The 22,812-nt window shown below is 35.5% G+C and overlaps 1 protein-coding gene across 1 annotated transcript in view; it reads left to right on the top strand.

Annotated features, from left to right (window-relative positions):
* Positions 1-22,812, top strand: part of LOC142341038 (uncharacterized) — a 42,633-nt gene that overhangs the window by 15,136 nt on the left and 4,685 nt on the right. Inside the window, exon 3 of the mRNA XM_075391871.1 lies at positions 21,952-22,252. Within this exon, the coding sequence (XP_075247986.1) occupies positions 21,952-22,252 (301 nt within the window). The remainder of the gene's footprint in view (positions 1-21,951; positions 22,253-22,812) is intronic.

Genomic DNA, 22,812 nt, shown 5'->3' with positions numbered 1-22,812 from the left:
CATGGGGTTTTAATGACGTTTCACTAAACTTAAGTTTGTTCCAATTTCAGGCGCTTTTGTTTTTGGATAAACTTTCCTGCGTATTATGGTCAGATGTTTATTTTTTCAAAGAAATTTCTGATCGCATAAGTTTGTTTTAGAACATGTACAGGACATGTAAACCAAATATATGTTATCCACTGAATCAATTGTCTCAAGTCATAGAAATTTGGAATAAGCAAATTTGCTGCATTTGATGGGTGGATTAGAGTTTTTGTAAACAAATTTAGTATCAAAATTGAATTACCAATGTGACATCGCCAAAAGTTTTTACCGATTTTTGTTCGATTCTTAATATAAAAACAATGTCGTATCAATACGAATTTTGATTTGACAGTTATCTATTTTTAAAAAATTGGCTTTTCAGTTTGTCAGTAATTGTTCACGTCATTAACGGCTGCGGATAGATTTCTAATGACATCCCGATGGCCCCTTTTTAAATTCGTGTTGCTAAAATTTATTGGACACCTTTTACGTTAAAACTCTAAACTGATTTTTTGAAATTAGCTTTTATTTGTGGTTATGGTTTTCCCTAGTTGTTAGTTTTGTCAACTAGGAAACAATATTTACGATTCAATACAGCAATTAGGAAACAATTTTGCAGTTTCCAACTATTAAAAGTTTTGAAAGTGTTCACGGTTTCTAAACTACGGTAAGTGTTTTAATGTGAGATGGCACATTTTTTGGCGCCACTAATCACTAATTTCCAAAAATTTATTAGTTTTGCAAAATGCCAAATTTGTCCTTTCCACGATTCTTTTAGTTTTTTTCTACAAAATTATTCTTTTGTTAGTGAAAAATAGTTCGCATTTAATCAATCAAAATTTTTTTTTGATGATTTTATTTGTATTACCGCTCATTTGTATTTCGAATCAGTTGTCTTCCTCGATTTTAGTTTTGGGCAGCGTATCGTGCCTCAAGAATTCAAAGAATAACTTATTCGCTGATTTATGCCAATTGGCTGCTGAACTTGAAATTCTGGTTGCCTCCAGTATGAACTGTTGATGGATCTCTTGATAATTTTTTCCGGTGCCTTTAATAATTCTTCTTTGAGAATACAAAATCTAAATCAATTAGATAGACAATAGCCAAGTACGATAATGAAAAATTGATTTTTTCTTCAAGAACCATAGTCATGGATGTTTGGTTTGAAACTTAGTTAGCAATTGAATACATAATCTTTTTTGTGTTGTTTGACTAATTTAGGAGTTTACTTAACCGAATCATTGTTTTTTTATGCTTGTGAAATTGTTTTGATTTTCATTTTTGCCAACTAAGAGCGAAATGTGAAATTGTTATGATGGGGATTTCTTTTTGAACTAAAAGCAAAGCATTCTGGCGAAAGAAAAGAAACCAGACTGGTATGAGCCTCTTTCACTTTGAGAATTCAAGTTTTAAACTACAGAGTGTTATCTACATTTCGTTTTTTGACTTTCTCCTGTCTCTGCTTAATTTGGTAGATAGTTGGCTAGTAAAAATTGGCCGATCGTTCGTTCAAAGGCATGCTCATTTTTCTCGAATTTAATAATTTTGGATTTACAAATCGTTTATCGAAATACTAAGTGCAACTAAAACGACGTACAACAAATCTTGGATCCCTGGACATAACATATCTGCAATATTTGGATCTCGGTCTAATATGTAATCTATGTTCTGATATTACAAAAAAGAACATTTCTGAAGAACTCATTTGCTGCAGATGTCAGCTCTTTCTCATAGCTTTTAGCTAATTTTTCAGCAGTATGAACTGATTTAATATCAATTGCTGACTCAAACATTTTGCATTTTGAGTATTCCATACACCGTTTTTTAAAACTCAAAGAATTTGAATTGTTCTTGCTGCACTCGCTTTTTTAAAGATCTGGACACAATTTTTTTGACTTTTTTCTTTTGAATGAGAACATAAAACGGGGTAATGATTTAAATGAAGATGGAATAGTAACCGGAGCAAAAAACGGGTAGTTTTTGGCCGTGAAGTTTCCCAAACTATTTTTTAAGTGAAGTAATAGGTATGTGTTTAAAGAGATTTTTAGCTTTTAAGCGCTATTTTTTTTCACGTCTGGCAATTTGACTTCTGTTTTCGCAGATTTTCTTTGCATTATCTCTACTAAATTTTTTAACGTCAGATGTGTGTTCCAATAATGTGTAGTTGCAATCGTTTGGACACCTCAAGGACTCTAGTGAGTTTTCATTACTAAGAAGCAATTTGTTTTCATAAGGTAAATGATTTTTTGTTTTTATTTGTTTTTGAAAGTTTAAGTGAGCAATTGTTTTTGAAGCATTCGTGTTGTTTTGTCATTTAGTATGATCAATGATGTGTTTTAATGGCACTTTAAGTGGTTATTCTTAAATAATCTACTGATTTGAACTGAAATCGAAACGTTTTACAGCATTTGTTTTCAGAAAACTCTTACCGATTTTTCGGAATTTTTCTTATTTTGTCATTCTTTTCAATGTTCTGTCACTTAGTCTCGATTTGTTAAGCTCTAAGTGGCTCTCTTTTGAGTCCAGTTTGAGTAATATCCGTCCGATTTTGTTTCAGGATTTCGGCACGACTTGCTTTAAAAAAGTTTTACTTTTTTGAATTCCCATATATTTTGATTTTCAAATCTGAACGTTTCAACTACTCAGTCACGACTTATTTCCAACAATTGTTACTAATTTGTCTATTTTTGCGTTTTTTTTAAAGGTTTTTAGTCACCTAGTGTCAGTAATGATAGACCTCTAAGTTCTCTAACGAGTCATGTCTTAGTCTGTTTAATCGTATCATCCACAGCTAACAGTTTTTACTGCTTTGACAAAAATTGTTTTAAAATTTGTTTGTGGTTTTAAAGATTTTTCTTTTTTTTTAAATTGTTTTTCGTTGTTTCATCGGTTAATCATTATTGCAAGCTCTCATTAGCTCTCTAGTTAGGCATAATTATTCTGGTTTTTTAGAATTTGACACCATTTTTTTGACAATTTTTGAACTTTTGATTGTTTCATGCATTTACTAATTCTGTTACGTAGTCACCCAGAAGTTTTCATTGAAGTTGGTAAGCGCTTTTTGTCTATCGATAGTGCGATAGATGTTGAATATGTCAAGCTTTAGTTGGGTGCTTTAATGACTTCGATGCAACATATTTTCAATGAGATCGTTAAAAAATAGTTTTGTATTAAAGGTTAGGTATTGTCGTTTTAGTTTGTTTCTCAGTGGTTTTCTTGAAAATTGGCGTTTACTATCTAAACTGCCCTTGTGCAAAAGACTTTCGAATTTGATGTCTTTTGAAATAAGATAACCCGATAACCCGGTAACTTCGATAACCCTACTTTTCTAAAATGAAGTAATATTGGTTTTGAATTTTTTGTATTTTTCTGTTTATTTTCGTGGACGTATTGACATATGATTTGTTTATAATTGGATCTATTCTTTTAAAGAGGTTGATAGTGTTGTGTTCAGTTTGTTGAATTCTCTGAATTGTAAATCAGATCTATTCCTGCTATCTTTTTTATATTACTATATTAATTTTTAACAGATTTTTGCGTTGTTTAGAACAAATTTTCCTATTTTGTAAAAAAATATATCAATGCTTGTCGATCGCAAATCATGAGGTCTCATAAGATCGCAAAACCCATTCATAATACTTGCTTATCTTTTTGACACATTGTGTGATAGAATTTTTCAGCCGTTTAGTTGACTAATCATCTCACAAATTCTAAAACAACAACGCAGAGAGACAACATATCTGTGAGTTAATGACGCGTACACCACCTCAGCACAGTTTAGAGAATCAATTCTACAGAGTATAATTGTCAAAGCAACAATTTCTTAATTGAAAGTAATAAGAGCGTCTTAATATGCGATAATTCAAAAGACAATCCCTTTAGCTATGTCCATAAAACTCGTGTTGTCATATTTGCGAAAATTTCTAATTTCTTTTGAAGACTCTTCATCGGTTACGTGTCATTACCTCGGGCGTGTGACATCACAAAACAAAGTTCAATGATCCGTGAACAAATTATTCCTGCTCTTCATAAATGCTCACTTAAACTCTCAAACTCAAGTCTGACAAAACGATTTCTGCGATGCAAACACGGCTGAAAATTTTTAATAAGATAATTAGATTTTATGACTTTTTTATTGAGTAAAATTGGCTAAATTCTTGATCTACAAAGTGATTGTTTATATAACCGACACAAGCTTTAAACATAAGATTAAGAAAGCTCGTTACTTTTGGTTTTGCTTAAGAGCCCTCAAGAATGCTTTTCAAATCTTTGAGCGATTTTTGCCCCCAGCACTTTAAAGCGAGCACCTATTGAGATGCTTTCTACCTTCTATACATATAATCGTATTTAATCTCTTGAGGCTACGAAGTCAAGCTGAGGTTTTATTTTTAGTTTTGGCAAAAGCCGGCTTGAACCGGATCCGAGTGACAGATTATCTCAAAGGCAACGCCACAGGAAAATGAACAATCGCCGCATTATGAAAGACAAAATTGTCTCTTCATACTTTGACTAGCTATAACATTTTTGTAGAGAAGCCAAAGTGAATTTGGATTGTATGTTGATGTTTCATCAGATTATCAATAATCAGAACTAAAAATATGTGGTTGTGACAAAACGGGAAAAAATGGAGGTTGTGCAAAAACCAAATTAAAATTTTATTGTTAATTAGATATTCTTGTTAACTTTTCCAAGTGTTCTTAAATTCTAAAACTTAGTTTTCAACGATTCTACAGAATGCTTGTTAAAATGTCCCAGACTGAAACCAAACCAAATTTCGAAAAATATAAAATTTAGCCAGTCTTGTTCAAAAGTTTTAGTAATCAAGGGCAGAGGTGTCAACTCTAAAAACGCAAATTTATGGAAGATTGGTGGTATATGAGTTCAATTTACGAAAAATGCTTAATGCGCAGAAAAAACAATGTCACCGTTTTTAAGCGTAAATCTTACATAGTTTTGCATTTCTCAGCTTAGATCGTACATAAACTGAACGTCAACCATAAGATTAAGCGTTGGCCGTTCATAAAATAGTTGTTAATTAAGAATTGATCTTACATAAACTGATGTTAACTCTTACATAAACTGATGTTAGCTTTGATCTTAACTATTTTAACGTTTAAAATAGCGTTGACCTTACAAAAACTCGACAATTAAATTTCTGTCTTGATTTTAAATGAAATAGCGGTCGACATAGAGCATATTAACAACTGCTCAAGACTTTTAGTTCAATGAGTTAATTTTTCCGACCCCACTTGTGGGGGGGGAGGAACTATATACTCAAATGGGTTTTTTTTTGTTCCGTGAAATTTGGCCGACCGATATATTCATCGTAGAGAAATGTGCGTGCTATCATTAAAAAGCTCGTCCAGCGTAGAATTCGAAATTAAAAAGATTTTTTAGAATTTTGTTTTTTTCGAGGAGTTATCGAGGTTTAAAGTTTCATGTGAACACTTGATATTTGGTTCACTTTTGTTCACTTTTACCGTAATTTTCGTTCGAATTAACGTTTTTTCTACGAAAAATTTAATTCAAAACTAGATTTCACGCCAAAAAGTAAATCAATTTTATGTTTTTAATAGACGAAAGGAGATAATAAAGCCTAGTTCTAGTCTTAGAGGGAAGTTTAATATATAAAAAAAAATCGAATTAGGCTTGGGAGCTCTTTTTTTTTAGAAAATTTTGCAATTTTTTTTGTTTTTGAAGTCAACTAGAGACTACCAGACACTTTTAATATCGAAGTTTCGAAGTTCCGTTAATGACAAACCTCTTTTACGATCAATTGAAGCCCAATGAACAAAAAATCTGTTTCGAAGGGATCGCTCATGTTTTTTTGGATTCGTATCTCAAATTTCGTAATTTCAAATAAAATTTTGATTTATTTTTTGAGGTTTTACTTAAGTTTTATAATCCTATGGCATAAACTTTTTGACTAAAGATGCAATAGATTTGCTAATGAGCAATAAGTGAACCTATCTAGTGCTGTGAGTGGACAGCCAATGGCTGTTAAGACTTTGAAAATAAATTTTTGAAATTTTTTTTTAAAATTAGTAAATCATAAACTTATTTTTGTGAACTGTAAGTTCGTCTCAGTAAAACAGGATTGAACTCCTTCATACCACTGCAACATACGTTAATCTCATTGGCGGCTTTATCAAATAACGATTGGTTATACGTCTTCAATGCCACAAGATTTCAAATTTTTTTAAAAATTTTTTGGACATTTCGTTTTATTGGTTCATTTTGAAATCTTATAACGTCATCCTAATATTGATGGCTACATCTTCCTTTAGTGAAGACGACCAAAAGATCATAGATAAAACTTTCTGAGAAAAAAACATGATTTAAATGGCTTCAATATTTTCTTCTACCATTTTTCTAAAGAAATTTTGGTTTTTGCCTGTTTTTGTTGTTATTTTTCATAGACATAAGACATATTGTGATGTCTTATTGATTACCTAGGCATGATAAACATCTTTGTATTCACATCGTGGCATAGTTGAGCTTATTCATTGAATTCCTATGAAAGCTTTTGAGTTTAATGGCTGTTAAGACTTTAAAAATATTTTTTTTTTGAATTTTTTTTGAACATAAATCAATCTTAAGCTTATTTTCGTGGATTGTAAATCAGTCTCGGTAATGACAGAACCGCTTTTTTTCTACATCAAAACAATTTATCTAATTAGCGGTTTTGTCTTCTAACTATTGGTTTTTTTTACTTCGGTGCATGAGTTTTCATAATTTTTATAATTTTTGGATTTTTTTTAGTAATTTTGGTTCGTTTTGAAATCGTATTACACTATCCTAATATTGATAGCTCCCATTGGCTTAGTGAAGACGTTCAATGGATCGTTGAAAAAATTTTCAGAGAAAAAAAGCTTATGATTTAAATAGCTTCGACACTTTCTTCTCTCAATTTTCTACCGAACTTTTGGATTTTGCCTGTTTTTGTTGATGTTTTCATAGACAATGACTTGTTGTAATCTCTTATTGATAAATTTTGAATTAAAAACATCCTTGTCGTCACATCATTAAGACATAATTTAGCGTATTAAATGGCTTCCGTTGAAAGCTGTAGAGTTTTATGACTTTGATACTACAGGTTTTCTCAAAAATTTCGTGGTTTTGGTGTATTTTTCTTTGCCATACGACTTATTGAGATGAGTTATTGATGTCACATGAATGAAACTTATGGTTGCTATTTCATCGGGGCAGAATTTAGTGTGTTTAATTAACTGCGTTGAAAATAATTGAATTTAATGTCTTTGATATTAGGGCTTTTCTCAAAAACTTCGTGGTTTTAATATCTTTGTTTATATTTGTTGTTTTTCAAGTCATTTTGTAACAATAGAAACAATCACTTTGCTGTTAAAAAATTAATTGAAAATAGAAGAGATTATATTGAAAAGTTCATTCTCTAATGGCTTTGAAACTTTTCTCGCTTAATTTTTGTGAGTTTGCTGTTTTTGCTTTTTTTTTTATTTTTAGGTAGCCGTAAAATTCTGATCGGTCTCATAAACCTGTAATGTTGCCTGTAATGTTGCCCATAAGCCTGTAATGAGTGATGTTACCCGAAGCAGTCAGTTTAAAGCCAATAGTCTTAAAAATTATGATATTTCACATTTTCAAAGATTTCTCAAACTTTTCAGTTTTTTTGTTCTTTTCGTCAACTTATTCTCGTCATTGAGAAGTCCACTCCAATTCCTTGAATTTCAAAAAACAACTTGTCTACTAATATTATGTCGTAACTGATGTTTTGGTTGGTGGACATTATGCGTTTTCATAAAAAATTTTGTGAGTGGTGTACTTGCGTTTCTTTTTTCTCTTCTTTTAGCTTATTCAGGTAATAACAGATCCCAATGATTTTCAAATGTGGCCCAAATGAACGAACTTCTTTTCTCTTTTAGTATACTTTTAGCTAAATGAGTATAAATGTAAACTGAAATAAAAATAAATAAAATTCAGATAATAGCTAATGATTTTAATGGCTTCAATAATTTATGTTATTGTTCTTAATTTTTTGAGATTTTCTGCGTCTTTGTGTAAATTGTTCGTATTTTTTGAGATTTTCTGCGTATTTAGTTTATTCCCATGGCTTAGTCTCAGCAAAGACAGGTCCCATTAGTTTCATATTGACTTTTTAGTAAATTTATCAAGAATTATTTTGTTAAAAAGCTAAAGATTTTTTTAGACTTTTGAAATTATTTTTTTTAGGAAATGTTGATTGATCTTTGACTTTAACATCATTTTTTTCTCTATGTCAACTTTTTACCTAATCTCATTATGAAAAACATATCTGCTGTATAGTTAGCAAAAACTAAATTTGTGGAGTTAAGGTTTTGTCTGATTGCATTTTGACGTTGTTACTAGGTGCTTTTAAAATTATATATTGGGTTTCTGCCGTGAAAATTTTGTTTTCGCATATTTTGTTGATTGCTGTTTTTTCTCGTAGTCTTTTTATTGGTTGATCTCGTGAGCGCTGTAATGAGAAATGGCATTATGTAATTCAATTAGTATTTACGTTTTGTAACGTGTTTTTTAAAGTCAAACATCTATTTTTGTTATCTCTTCATTTGGTTGACAATTAAGTTAAAAATGTAGATGAGCTCGGGTCGGAACATCATGTGCGAACGCACATTAACGAGCCGCCTTGTTTACATAACGTTTCAGAACTTTTGAGTATTAACTTTGTCTGCCGAATGTTAATTAACACTTCACGAGGTCTTCTCGACGGAGCTCATAGTTCACCAGTTCAAGTGTCAAAAAATCTGCAAAAGTAGCTGCAATTATTAAAGATTACATGTAAAGAAAAGATTACGTAAATAGAAAAAAATCTGTTCTCAGATTTTAGAGTCAAGAAACTGAATTTGTTGTAAGATTCAAATTTGGCGCCTTGATCCGAAATGTTTTGGAGTTGAAGAAAGTTTCGGGAACAGTTTCCAAGAATGATATTTCTGCAGACAACGTATGCAACCTGAATAAGCTGGAACATTTGGTCTAGCTTTGCCAGAAATTTTGCAAATATTTAGTAAACTTTATTCTTTTCGTTTCGCAATTTTTAAGCAGCAGTCGTTTTTCAGTGAGTCCGGGAGTGTTACAGCAAAATTTTGTGATGAAAATTCTTACTGTATATATTGTCTTACCAGGCAAAAATTTTGATCCATTTTTTCAGAGAAAAAAAGGCAGCTATTTTGATGTTTTATTCGCAAGTAGGCTTCGAAAAAATTTTGCAAGAGCTTCATTTTAATTAGTTCAAAGAGTTGCCGACAAAACCTGCCGAATATGCCCTCGATTTCTCAATCTGCCTTTGAGTCAATACATCCATAAACTTTGCGTCAGTCAATTAGAAACCCATTATATCCAAGTCCAATTGAATAAAAAGAAGCTTACTCAAATAATATGGTCCTCGGTCCGAGGGCTCAGTGCCAAAAAGTAAACAAAATGTAAGTTAGCTGTTGAATTGATTCGTTGAATTAGTGTTCGACCAACGTTAACAGCATTGTTGGGTTTGGTTAATCTAAAACTTAAATTAAACTCATGGGACTTTTTGTTTAATAGGTTATTGTGCCGAGTTTGAATAAAGGTTTAACTCGGTTTTCTTGACAGAACTTTTGCTCCCACCAATTCAATTGTCAAATGAAACAAAAAGAACTGAAATTGCTTGCTTTAAAAATTTCGTCAATTAAGACTATTTGTTTGCCGCTTTTAGAGTCGAAAGAACTGATTTTGTTCCATTGTTCAAGCTGGGCGCATTGATCCGAACTTTTTGAGTTTGAAGACAATGGATAAAAATTTTCAGAAACAATTTTTCAACAGATAGCGCGTGAATTTTGAATTAACTTGATCATTAGGCCTTTTTTAAAAATAAAAACTAGAACTAATACATGTTTTGTTGTTTTTTTTTCAAATTTTCACAAAACAAAATAAGATGACTGCTGTTTTTCATCGAGTGCAGGAGTTGTTCCAACCAAACTTTTGTTGACGTTTCTCAGTGTATTAATTGTCTGAGGCCAAAAAAAATTTGTGTATTCAGTTAAGTGCTAATTTTTAGGCCGAAAAGTGCTATTTCTGAGAAAACAAAATAGAGCTGTTTCGCTGTTTCTGTTTGCTAGCAACATATAAAAAGTTTTCTTAAAACGCTTCTTGTGAATTGTTCTAGAGAGCTGGGCAAACCCTAACAAATCTGCTCTTGTATTTCCGAATGCTTTTTTAAATATTGCGTTAGTCTTAAGCTATAAAAATTTGAAAATAGTAAATTATGGTCCATTTTTTAAAAGGAAGAATACTGAAATAATAAAGTGCCGGTCCGAGAACTAACTATCAAATTCTCAAAAAATGTATGATATCCGGTTTATTTATTGAATTGATTTAATACCATCGTTAACAGTGTTAAAAAGACATCACTGTTTTTAAGAGTTGATCTTACATAATTCAGCGTTTGTAGATCCTACATAACTTAGGCAATCTAAATTATAAGTCTTGAATTAATTTAACTCTTTTTTTTGGCGTTGATCTAACATAAATAAGACGTTTTAGTTATAATAAATATTTTTCAAAAGTCCAATTTATTATGATACAGCTTTGAAACACTATGCATGTAACGGCTGCTCTCCTATCAAAGTCAATGAAAACTTTAAACCGCCCAGTTAGTTTCAGCGGTTTCAAATCTGTCCGGATATTGTGTTTTTGCAGTTAACTGTTGTGAACTGTATTATCCGCTATACTGTAGAATACCGTTGCATTACTTGTTGCTCAATTACTCCTGATAACTAATTGCTCAGCTTTGCTGTATAACAGACTTGTTTCAAACAATCAAATTTTGCTTGAGTTTTGGTTAATAACTCAAATTATAATTCGAAAATGCAAAACCCCTTATGTGCAGCTCTAGATAACTGTCCTAGCGACTGGTTAGGGTAAACAATTTCTATCTCGCAATATTTTATTGTTCTGGGCGAACTTTTTCCGACAATCAAAGTTAACAAATGTAACCGAAGTCGCACTTTAATCAAAGTAACAAATGTAACCAAATTCGAACTTTGTGCTTTCGAGCGCACTCAATTGCTCAAAAACGCAATTTGTGAACTATGCCAGGCTTCGTTAAAGCCAGTAAGAGCAACAGACTATGTGCTTTGCACAAAGTTTCTCTTACTTAGGAACTTCGTTCCTCAGAATGAAAGATTTGAGAATATCAAAGTTAATTCTCTTTTCAACAACTCAAAGTAAAGTTAAAACTGTGCAATCACTAATATGATCTACAGAAGCAAGACACGATAACAAGTAATTTATTGCTCAAGAAAGTGTGCTTCAATACGCACTGTATGTCAGTTTAATAAGACAAAATCAAGCAGTTTCAACTGATTTCTGGTAGTTTTTCAAGCTCTATTTATACTGCTGTACATGTCAAAATTGCATCTCTGATTGGTTGTAGATTACTATGTCGTAAGATTCTCTGAATTCACTGAGTTTGCGGTTCGGGATACTGTATACGGTGCCCCGCACTCTCTGAATTGTTATGAAAATCGCGAAATTTATCGAATCTGGCTTACCAAGTTGGGTATCTCTTGCTCCGGTTGAGCTAAACTTGTGTGATTGTGAACACTTGCATACGTGGCAATAACAGCGTAGTTAAAGTTTGTGCTTCAATTTCACTTCATGTATGACGATTGTGTACTAATAATAGTTACTGAATATAAATGTTGAACAAAATGAACAAATCCAAACGGCTTCGATAGAATGTAGCATTAAATTTCGTTTGTCATGCTATTCTAAATTGAACTGCTTGAAATGACCTTGAAGCGCTATTCAATTTGGTTACTGAGTTATTAAACTCAGCCGCAATATCGCCGGCCCTGTTTTTCATCGCGAAAACATCTTTTCCAGGTAGTACTGGGCGAGCTTCACTACTGGTCTCTTGTACACTCCGTCGCTCGTTCGAACTATTGCTGATCGAATCACACCGTCAGACCCATCGAAGGTCTCCGTAACTCAACATAGATTATAATATCCACGCTCAGAGTTGGCAGATACTCTTTACGAAATCTGCCCATTGCATAGGCTTGAGTTTGTCGAAATAGCTTTCGATGATCCACAATATCTTCTGCGCATGGTAGATAGGGTAAGCAAACATTCTTGTTGCCAAGCAAGAAGTGATTGGGGGTCAAGGCTTCTAAGTCGTTAATATCAGAACTGACTGGAGTCAAAAGTCTTGCATTCAATGTCTGCTCAACCACACACATCGTAGTTGAAAGAGCGTCCTCGGTGACTGATCTGTTCCCCAACACTGCAAACATTGCCTTCTTGCAACTTCTCACCAACCGCTCCCATACTCCTCCAAAGTGAGGTGCTGCGGGTGGATTGAACTTCCATCTGATCCCTCGTTGAATTAGATGTTCTTCGATCCCTTCTTTGTTCCATGCCGCAACGTACTCTGCAAACTCTCTTTCGGCTCCAACAAAATTTTTCCCGTTGTCGCTGATGATCGTATTCGGTTTGCCTCTTCGAGCAATAAATCTCATTAGTGCATTGAGACAACTATCAGTGTCCAACTTAGGTACCACTTCTATATGCACCGCTCTCATAGTTAGACAAGTAAAGAGACAACACCATCGCTTTTCATTTCTTCGCCCAATCTTCACAATGAAAGGACCAAAGTAGTCAACTCCAATATTTGTAAAGGCAGTTGAAACATCTAACCGCTCTTCGGGTAGATCTGCCATGACTGGTGCTATCGTTTGTGCTCTGCCTTTTCTGCTGGTAACACACTTGTTCTTGATTGATCTTAAGGCGTTTCGTATACCTAGTATCCACATTTTCTGCTGAACAATGTTTTTCACATGCTTCGTACCTTCGTGTTGATTGTCCTTGTGCTCGTTTCGCAAGAATAGTTCAACCGCGTCATGTTTCCAATGTAGCAAAACTGGATGCTTTGCATTGAAGTCCAATTGACTTTTGCCTATTCTGCCTTTGGCTCGAATAAGTCTTTCTTCGTCTAAGAAAGGGGAGAATTGTAGGATTTTGCTGCCTTTTGGAATTTCCTTTTCAACTTTGAGGGATTTCATCTCTTCACCAAACTCTTCTTGCTGTAGTAACTTGAAGATTGTTGCTTTTGCTTTTTCTCTTTCTTCAATGTTGACTACGAGTGTTGCAGGTTTGTCTTTTTTCAATGCTCGCTGTACGTATGCCACTGTATTTACTAGTCTGTTGAAGTCACTGAATCGTTTTCACTGGATAACAGCTTTCTTCTCTTCAGCCTGTATCAGGAATACTGATGAGGGTATATTCTCTTCATCTGATGCAAAGATTAGGTTCACCTGCTCCGGTCATTCACTTTCTGGTCACTTTAACCAGGCCGGCCCAGTGAGCCACTCACTTCTCTTGAGTTCTTTAATGTTGATTGCTCTGGTGCCAATGTCCGCTGGGTTGTTGATACCGCTGACATGTTTCCACTGTGAAACATCAGTGGTATTTAGTATCTCAGCTACTCGATTGGCCACAAACACTTGTTGTTTGCGATAGGAACTGTGTATCCACTGCAATACCGTAGTTGAGTCTGACCAAAAACTGCAACTGTTTATCTTCATTTCATTTTCCTAGACTATCTGTTCTTTCAACCTCACTGCCATGACTGCCGCTTGCAATTCCAATCGCGGTATTGAAAGATGCCTCATCAGTGCCACTCTGCATTTTCCAATGACAAATGCTAAGTCAGCTGAGTATTCTTTTGGTTGTGAACGTAGATAGGCCACTGCACACATCGTGTCTTCAGATGCGTCAGCAAACACATGAAGCTCAGTTTTGTCCCTCTCTCTGTTGAAGTATCTTCTATCGATGCTTGTTTCAGCCACTATTGGAAGTTGTTCATTCCATCTCAGGAAATCTGCTTCTTCACTAGGCTCCACTTCGTTGTCCCAATGTTGTCCATTCTTAGTCCAGATGTCTTTCAGAAATAGTCTCATATGAACACTGAACGGAGCAAACAATCCGATCTGGTCGAATACTGAAGATACCAGTGACAGAATCTTCCTCTGGGTTATAGGGGTTTCCACTTCCTTGTTGGTACCTCTACACACTTGAAGGCTATCATCTGTAACGGTCCATTGTAGTCCTAGCACTGAAGATCCCTCCGTACTGGGTTCCACTTCGACTTGCTTCGTGTTGCTGATTGACTTCAAGTCTTCTGGGATTGCTTCGGTAACTACATCTTTGTTGATTATCCACTTCTTCAGCTCAAATCCATGTTGTGAGAGAAGAGGTTGTAGTTGGTTGAAAACTTCAATTGCTTCTTCCGGGCTTTCCAATGATTTGATGAAATCGTCCATGTAGAAGTTGTTTTGTATTGCCTTTGCTGCAATCGGATACTCTTTTTCGTTGTCCAGTCCCACTCGCTTGAGAGCACAGTTTGCACAAGTTGTAGAACTTTTAGCTCCAAATACTTGATGCTGATATTCGTATATCTGAACAGGTTCGTTAATTCTTGGACGCCATAAGAATCTCAAGCAATTTCTATCCTGTTCGGGAACTTGCACTTGTAGAAACATCGATTCGATGTCAGCTGTCAGGATTGGTCCTTCACGGAATCTGAATATTGTTCCAATCAACCCATGTAGCAGATCAGGTCCTGCTAGTAGCTTACCATTTAGGCATACTTCTTTGTACTTGGAGGCAGCGTTGCAAACACGTCTTGCTTTGCCCGGCTTGTTCGGGTTTAGCACTGGATTATGTGGCAAATACAATTATTTCCCGAAGGTCCCTTTCACTTCGGACTCGTCCAATATCTTTACGATTCTTTTTTCTACGTCTGTATCTATTGACTGTTGATACATATTCTTCAGGTTTGGGTCCCTTTGGAATCTTCGCTCCAGTGAGTAAAGCTGACCCAAGGCTGAGCTGCAGTTGTTCGGTAGGTTTGGCTCTGGTTCACTCCACAGCGTTCCCACTTTGTACAGCTCACCTGTGAACTTTGTCGTACTCCCTAGCATCTTTTGTGCCTGCAGTTCCTTCTTTGACTGACTGAGGACGTTGATTTTGAAAGCATAGGTTTCTATGTCCCACCAGGTTTGGGTATTCTCAGCCACTTTCACATCTTCAGTGAAGGCGAAATGACAAACATTTTGTCTTCTTTTGCCCGTCATGGGTCCGCTGACTACCCATCCTAGCTCTGTTAGAACGGCGAAAGGTTCACTTCGTGTTCCTATCTTATAGTCCAATGGGCGTTGTAGCTCATAAGCATCTTGACCAAGGATGATGCCAACTTCCATCAAGTTGAAGCTTTTATTTGGTAAAACACTCAAGTGGTTGAGGCTTTGCATCAGCTTGTTGTAGTTGTAGTTTGTGTTTCCCAAGTAGATTGACGGGTGTGCAAACGCTTCGATTGAATGCACCTTTGAATGTAGTCCCTTTATTTTGAGGATCCTTCGGTCCGTGTATGCCTTCAGATCCTTCGGTCCTGTCTTCAGATCCTTCGGTCCGTGTATGCCAGCTATGTTGAGCGTCACACCGGTGCCTTGTTCCCGTAACTTTTCTTGCACACTTTGATCGATGAATGAAACTGTTGATCCACTATTGAAGAAAGCATATGTGTTCAGCCTGTTGCCTCCGCTCTGTATTGAGACAGGAACTATCTGAAGAAAGCTAGTAACTTTGTTACTCTGGTTGATTGTTGCTGCGCTTACGTTGACTGCATGGTTGCCCTCGTCCATTTGGTTTTCTGAGTGTAGCAATTGGTTGTGCTTCTTGATGAATCCATTGATGCCGCACGCATTGACTTTACAATCTTTGATTGCATGTCCTTTGCCTAGACATCCGTAACATAAGCGTTGCTTTCTCACTGCTGCGTACCCATCAATCACACTCAAATTCCTGAATAGTGGACAGTTCCATATTTTATGAGGGCCATCAGCTAGTGGACAGTGATCCTTTTGCATTTGCTTCGTTTCTTTCACGTTCGAACTAGCACTGAAGTTCGATGTTTTCGAGAACATTTTTTCTTTTTTTGTGCTTCTCCGGTCTTCTTCTCTTCGTTCTCCCTTGAAAGCTGAAAACCCTTCGTGCACAAATGCCATCCTTGATAGCCATTTTTCAAACATAATCAGATCAGGCCAATCTTCATCTTTATCATCAACATAGAACCACCACTTCTCTTTGAGAACTTGGGGTAGCTTATCTACTGCCATATACAGTGTCGAGCTTGATTGCAGATCACCAATCTGCTTGTACTCTTTGAGCACATTCACAAAGTTCGAAACAATAACTGAGAAACTGATCAGACCTGTTGAGTCGTGAGCTTTCACCCGACTTGCTTTGCGAAGACTCTCCAGTTGTGCACCAATGATCACATGAGGCCTTCCAATTTTCCTCTCCAGAATGCTCCATGCAGCACCATAGAATTGTCCAGAATAACCTATTCCAGAGATTGCTGACCTTGCCTTGCCTGTCAGTGGAGTCTTCAGATGGCTCATCTTCTCTGAGTCTGATATTGGTCTTTGATCCACTGTAGCAATGAACATACTAGCCCACTCCAGCCATTCGAGAGGGTTTCCGTCGAAGTTGTTCAACTTCAGCTTTGGTAGGTTACTACTACCTGAATAGCCAGTGCTGTATCGTAATAGACCAGTTCTGGGAGAAACGTCTCGGTCTTCAACACCTGAGGATCGGTCTCGTGAACTGCGATATCGTGAGAAGTGACTATGCCTGTTCACTTCAGGGGTTACTTCGAAGCGAGCTGTTGATCGTTCTGGTGTTAGAAGGTTGTCGATCTTGCTTGCCCAGTCTGCCCAGTCTGAGACCTCTCTCTCCTTTGAGGTTCAGTTGAAGGGTGATTTGTCTCGAGCACCAGTTGATTGGGAACGACCATCATCGTTCTCTAACGCTGTTCTCTTCACTTTGCGCTCTAGCTCACGCTCTTCCTCCAGTAGTTGGTGCTTGTTTTCCAGTTCCTTCTTTTGCATTTCCAGCTCTAGCTTCCTTTGCTCGAACCGTGCCTGTTCCAATCGCATCTTGGTTTCGAATTCGACATCGAATTTCTTCATCCTTTCATCGCGCCTTTGCTTTGCTGAAGATGTTTCCGAAGCATTCTCCGTCTCTTGGCCGCTTGCTGTTGCTCCATTTTGCACTGTTTGAGCAACTGGGTTTTCCGTTGGCTAGTTGTTGTTCTTGCTGCTGTTCACTGTTTAGGTTGCGTTGCTTTGCTCAGCATTCATTTCTGGTTGCGTGCCCTTGCTTATATATGCAAGCCAATGATAGTCCAAACTTGCTTTGCACTTCCTTGCTTCTTTCAGATGCTCTTCAACGAAATTAGCTGGATAGGGCACAAGCTTGTTTTGACGCTGCAGTTGCTTGGGTATTTCTTCCTCTAGAAGGTGAACAGTCTGTTGGTAGAGGTAGAGGACCTTTAGTTTGTTGGGTCGATCTGAATCTTCAATTAATTTGTAGCCAATCGCTGTTTTAGTGTTGACTTCTTCCAATAAATCTTGGAATTTCTTGTCGTACCTTTGAGCTGCTGATTGAAGCTCCTCTCTGCTGGTTGTGCAGGGATTGCCTGGTTGCCTTTTGTTTTGCTTGTTCCTTTTAAGCGAGGTTAACTCTTCAGCTTGTTTTGTGAATTGCACTCTGCGTCACTGCCCGACTTTCGCTCTGCCTCACTGGCGTTGCGCTGTTGATTTGTTTGATTCTCTTTGGGGGTGGCTTCGGCACTCTCTTCATCAGATTGGACAGAACTTTGCCTTCCACTGTCCGGTCGGCGGACCAAATGTAACGGCTGCTCTCCTATCAAAGTCAAGAAAAACTTCGTTTCAGCGGTTTCAAATCTCTCCGGATATTGTGTTTTTGCAGTTAACTGTTGTGAACTGTATTATCCGCTATACTGTAGAATACCGTTGCATTACTTGTTGCTCAATTACTCCTGATAACTAATTGCTCAGCTTTGCTGTATAACAGACTTGTTTCAAACAATCAAATTTTGCTTGAGTTTTGGTTAATAACTCAAATTATAATTCGAAAATGCAAAACCCCTTATGTGCAGCTCTAGATAACTGTCCTAGCGACTGGTTAGGCTAAACAATTTCTATCTCGCAATATTTTATTGTTCTGGGCGAACTTTTTCCGACAATCAAAGTTAACAAATGTAACCGAAGTCGCACTTTAATCAAAGTTATCAAATGTAACCAAATTCGCACTTTGTGCTTTTCAGCGCACACAATTGCTCAATAACGCAATTTGTGAACTATGGCGCAATTTGTTAAAGCCTGTATGAGCAACAGACTGTTTGCTTTGCTCAAAGTTTCTCTTACTTAGGAACCTCGTTCCTCAGAATGAAAGATTTGAGAATATCAAAGTTAACTCTCTTTTCAACAAGTCAAAGTAAAGTTAAAACTGTACAATCACTAATATGATCTACAGAAGCAAGACACGATAACAAGTAATTTACCGCTCAAGAAAGTGTGCTTCAATACGCACTGTATGTCAGTTTAATAAGACAAAATCAACCAGTTTCAACTGATTTCTGGTAGTTTTTCAAGCTCTATTTATACTGCTGTACTTGTCAAAATTGCATCTCTGATTGGTTGTAGATTACTATGTCGTAAGATTCTCTGAATGCACCGAGGTTGCGGTTCGGGAAACCGTATACGGTGCCCCGCACTCTCTGACTTGTTATGAATATCGCGAAATTCATCGAATCTGGCTTTCCAAGTTGGGTATCGGTTGCCCCGTTTGAGCTAAATTTGTGTGATTGTGAACACTTGCATAGGTGGCAATAACAGCGTATTTAATGTTTGATTTTCAATTTCACTTCATGTATGACGATTGTGTACTAATAATAGTTACTGAATATAAATGTTAAACAAAATGAACAAATCCAAATGGCTTCGATAGAATGTAGCATTAAATTTCGCTTGTCATGCTATTCTAAATTGAACTGCTTGAAATGACCTTGAAGCGCTATTCAATTTGGTTACTGGGTTATTAAGCTCGGGCGCAATAATGCAAGAGCAGCCGTTAGAGACTCTTAATACTTTTTCAAGATCTTCAATTAGAGACACTGAAAAATTGAAAGATCTGCTCTTGAAAAGATTTGATGCGCCGAAGGATTCAACGCACTCACTGCCACGTAAGATACGTGTTGTTAGACTCAGAATGATGAAGAGCACAATTCTAGAGAAAAGTAAGTTATTGTGGTACAGAGAAGAGTAGAGAAGCTTGCAGAACCTTGAAACTATAGAATAGCAATGCTTGTCAACGCTAAATTTATGTATACGCTTAGAAACGCTCTAATTATTGCAAGATCTACGCTTAGAAGCGGCAAAATTGTGTAAGATGAGTTTTTTCAAACAATTTAACCGCAAAGTGATGTAAGAAAATTGAGAGGAAATTTCCAATTTTTCGAAGCTAGTTAATGCTTATCTTACTTTAATTTGCAATGTTCGTTGGCCCGAGAGGTTTATTTCCAACTGCATTTTGACCTCAAAGGCAAATTGAAAGTCGCAATGGTTGGGATAATTTTGTCAGAAAAGAACAAAGAAGTCTATATAGAAGCGAGTTTGTTCAGGAGTCGGAATTCGAGATCTTCTATTTTGTATAGTAAAAAGAAGTAAAAAAGTTCATCGATTGATTAGTTCCTCGAAACCTAATTTATTCACCGAGTAAAACGGCTCTGCTTGGAGCGAATTTTTCAAACCTCAGCCTACATATGATTCAGAGTACAAATACTATAAATTGTTAATGCTATAGACACTATGAAATTGTCCTTGTCACAATTGTCATCAATACCATAGATCAGTGGATAACACTACATAATTAGTTATCTCATATAATCAAACGAGGAATTCATCAAGCAGTAAAGTAATCCAAGTTACATTTTTGAAAATTTTAATAAAGTCAGCAGCTTCGGTCAACTGCTAAGTTCTTACGCCACGTAAAATGTTGAACTTCTATTGTTTTCAAAATATTAAACTTGAGTCAGGAACCGACAAGTTAATGAAATAAATGAATTTAGTTTTCACATTCTCTGATGCTGTCAAATCTGCGAAAAGTTTTTTATTAAAAAAGTTCTTTTTTAATTATCCACCGAGCAATTTAATTTTTTGCATGATAACATTTGTTTAGCCTATGCATAGTTGGAAATCGAATAATTGCTGTTTGGTACCAAATAAGAAATTATTTGTGCCATAATACTCAATGAAGATTTAAGAATTATTAACTTCATCAACCTGTTTTTTATTTGTAAATATAATCGAAGAAGCTTTTTGAACAATTGATGAATTAATCTATTGTTGTATCCTTCTTTTCTCTATCTCCAAAATGTGATAGTTGGTCAAAATTGGCTCTACAAAAGTTCCCTGGAATGTTCTTTAACCCTTAGATTTCTGAATTTAATTAAAAAAACGTTTTCCAGGTTTGTTAGTTTTTAATTACGAAATATTTTCAGTTAATATCAGTAAAAAATAATTAGAAAATTTAATTTTGTAAATTCAAAAGTGAATCCTTCAAAATGTTCACTTAAAGTTTATCTGATCTGCATGATCTGCATGGAGAAAAATTAAAGATTATTTACCAAGCCTCGTTCCTCAAAATTATCACTGTCTTAGAATGATCTTGTGTTTGCAAGTTTCTTACAAGATAAACATTGTCGTGCAAGAAACATGCATAATAACCGTTCAACGTTCTTTTGTTCATCTAAGTGTTTTTCAATTAAATGATAGTTCAAAAATGTTTAAAAAGTACATAATTAAATTAAAACCTGTTTTGAACACTATTAAATGTAAATGTTTGTTTCAACTTGCTATTTAAAATTGATTTTCATGGTATTTAAACCCTATTTACAATTCAATGTTATATTTATTCTTACTCTTGAATCCAAATAAACAGGCTAATAAAAGGAGAAGATAAAATGCGATGCAAATAACCGTTAGACATAAACATGGCACCATTTGGAGTAGATTTTTTTGTCATTTGAATACTTAATTTCTTTATTCGCGGTTTGAAAATCGGATGTTAATCTTGCAATTATCTTGCAAGATCATGCAAGATTAACATCGTCTTGCAATATCTTACAAGATTAACATCGTCTTGCAAGATATTGCAAGATTAACATCCGGTCTCGACCAGGGTTTCTTTGTACAAAAGATTTCATGCAAATTTTTCTTTTAACTGCCGATGCGATCAAATTTCTCCCCTAGTCTGTAGCTATTTTTTTGACGATTGAATAAGTCTAGCTAGGGGGTGTAATACTGTGTTTTATTGCAGTTGTTGATTACCCTCCTCAATATTTGGCCGAATTCTTTTCCCAATTTGAAACAAATTTTTTCGTTGGCATTTTGAGCCAAAAATATGTCTTTCTAAAAACTAATTCCCGGCTGGCGTTTGATCGCGCTACCAGCCCTAGCCTATTTTTACTAAAAATTTTGGAATGTTATGCATAGTGACTCTACCGGAATTGCAAGCTAAAGTCGTGGACTTAATTTGTTTCATTGTCCGTCCAAAATAGAGTACAAGTTTCGGGTCGAGCCAAAATTGATTTCCTTGTTTATCGTCGATCTGCTATCTTTTTGACTAGCCTAAGTAGAGGAAAAGAGTTCTAAGTTGAGCCATTTTTTTAAATACAAGTTATCCGTCGAGAACGGTCTTTAAATACGTAACATCCGAGAACGGACTTTTCATGTGGAGTTCCACACTAGGGCAAGTTTAAATCTCAATGATTGACAGCAGAAAACGTTTAACGACTGATTATGGAATCTCAAGGAAAGTCTGGAAAGTCTCAACATTTGAATCTTGGTTTTTCTGCGACCATATTCCAGAAATATTGTTTCTGTTTAAGGCGAAATTGTTTCACAGTGCTCTGATGTGATAAAAACCATTGTCACTTAACCAGTAACTTCCAGTAGAAGTTATGGTTAACTTGCAAAATCAATTAATGACAAATTAAGTAAATATCTTCAGGTGAAAAACAGTACAATAAACGGAGGACCATACAATTTGACAAACATTACATATCAGCCAATATCACTGATAGCTCATCAACACCAATCAGTCCAACCCACATCTGCCAATCACAGCTCAGATGACGTCATCAAGTCACCAGACAGATCTCAGGGTGAACCAATCAGATGGGAGATACCCGAAGAGATTTCATTTGAACGTATCTTTGTGCTGAAGTATATCAAGTCAGGGTTGATGGTGAGCTCCAATAGTGAGAGACACTTAGTTGCCAGTGTTGCACCCGGAGATAATAATCCTTATTGTAAGTGAGCTAAATAATGTCAGTTTCATAATCCTAATTCTTTTTTCTAGATTATCAAACGCAAATGTGAAGAGCAATTATGATCATTATTGCGTCCAGGCGGGATCTTTTATTGGATAATTGTTCAATGCATTTTATCTGATTTATCCAATTGAATCGAATTCGATTTGTTCCGAAGTTACATTTGTGATTTGTCATTTTATTGCCGACCATCAGGGTACGCTTCCTTACTGAAAAATACTCCACCACTGAACAGAAAATGAATTAGTTTTGAATGACCATGTTGAAAAAGCAAGACTGTAATAAGACTGTATTTTTTGCCCCTTTTCAGAATTCACAGATTATCTACAATCGAACATCTCATCGAATTACTCTAGCTATGTTTAGTTCTAATCAAAAGAACTTTATTTTTTCACTGATTTGTCAAAAGCATATCAAAAAACGCCAATATAGAAAACGTTAGACGTTTAAAAGAAAAGTTAAACTGTCTTCCGGCTTCAAAAATGATAACTACTACAATGAAAATGACAAAAAAAGAACGTTTTCGCTCAATAGAGTCC

Source organism: Convolutriloba macropyga, chromosome 6 (assembly GCF_964194025.1).
Source record: "Convolutriloba macropyga chromosome 6, txConMacr16.3, whole genome shotgun sequence".
NCBI classification, from domain to species: domain Eukaryota; kingdom Metazoa; phylum Xenacoelomorpha; order Acoela; family Convolutidae; genus Convolutriloba; species Convolutriloba macropyga.
The sequence above is the reverse complement of the archived record's forward strand: the minus strand, read 5'-3'. Positions and strand labels throughout refer to the sequence as shown.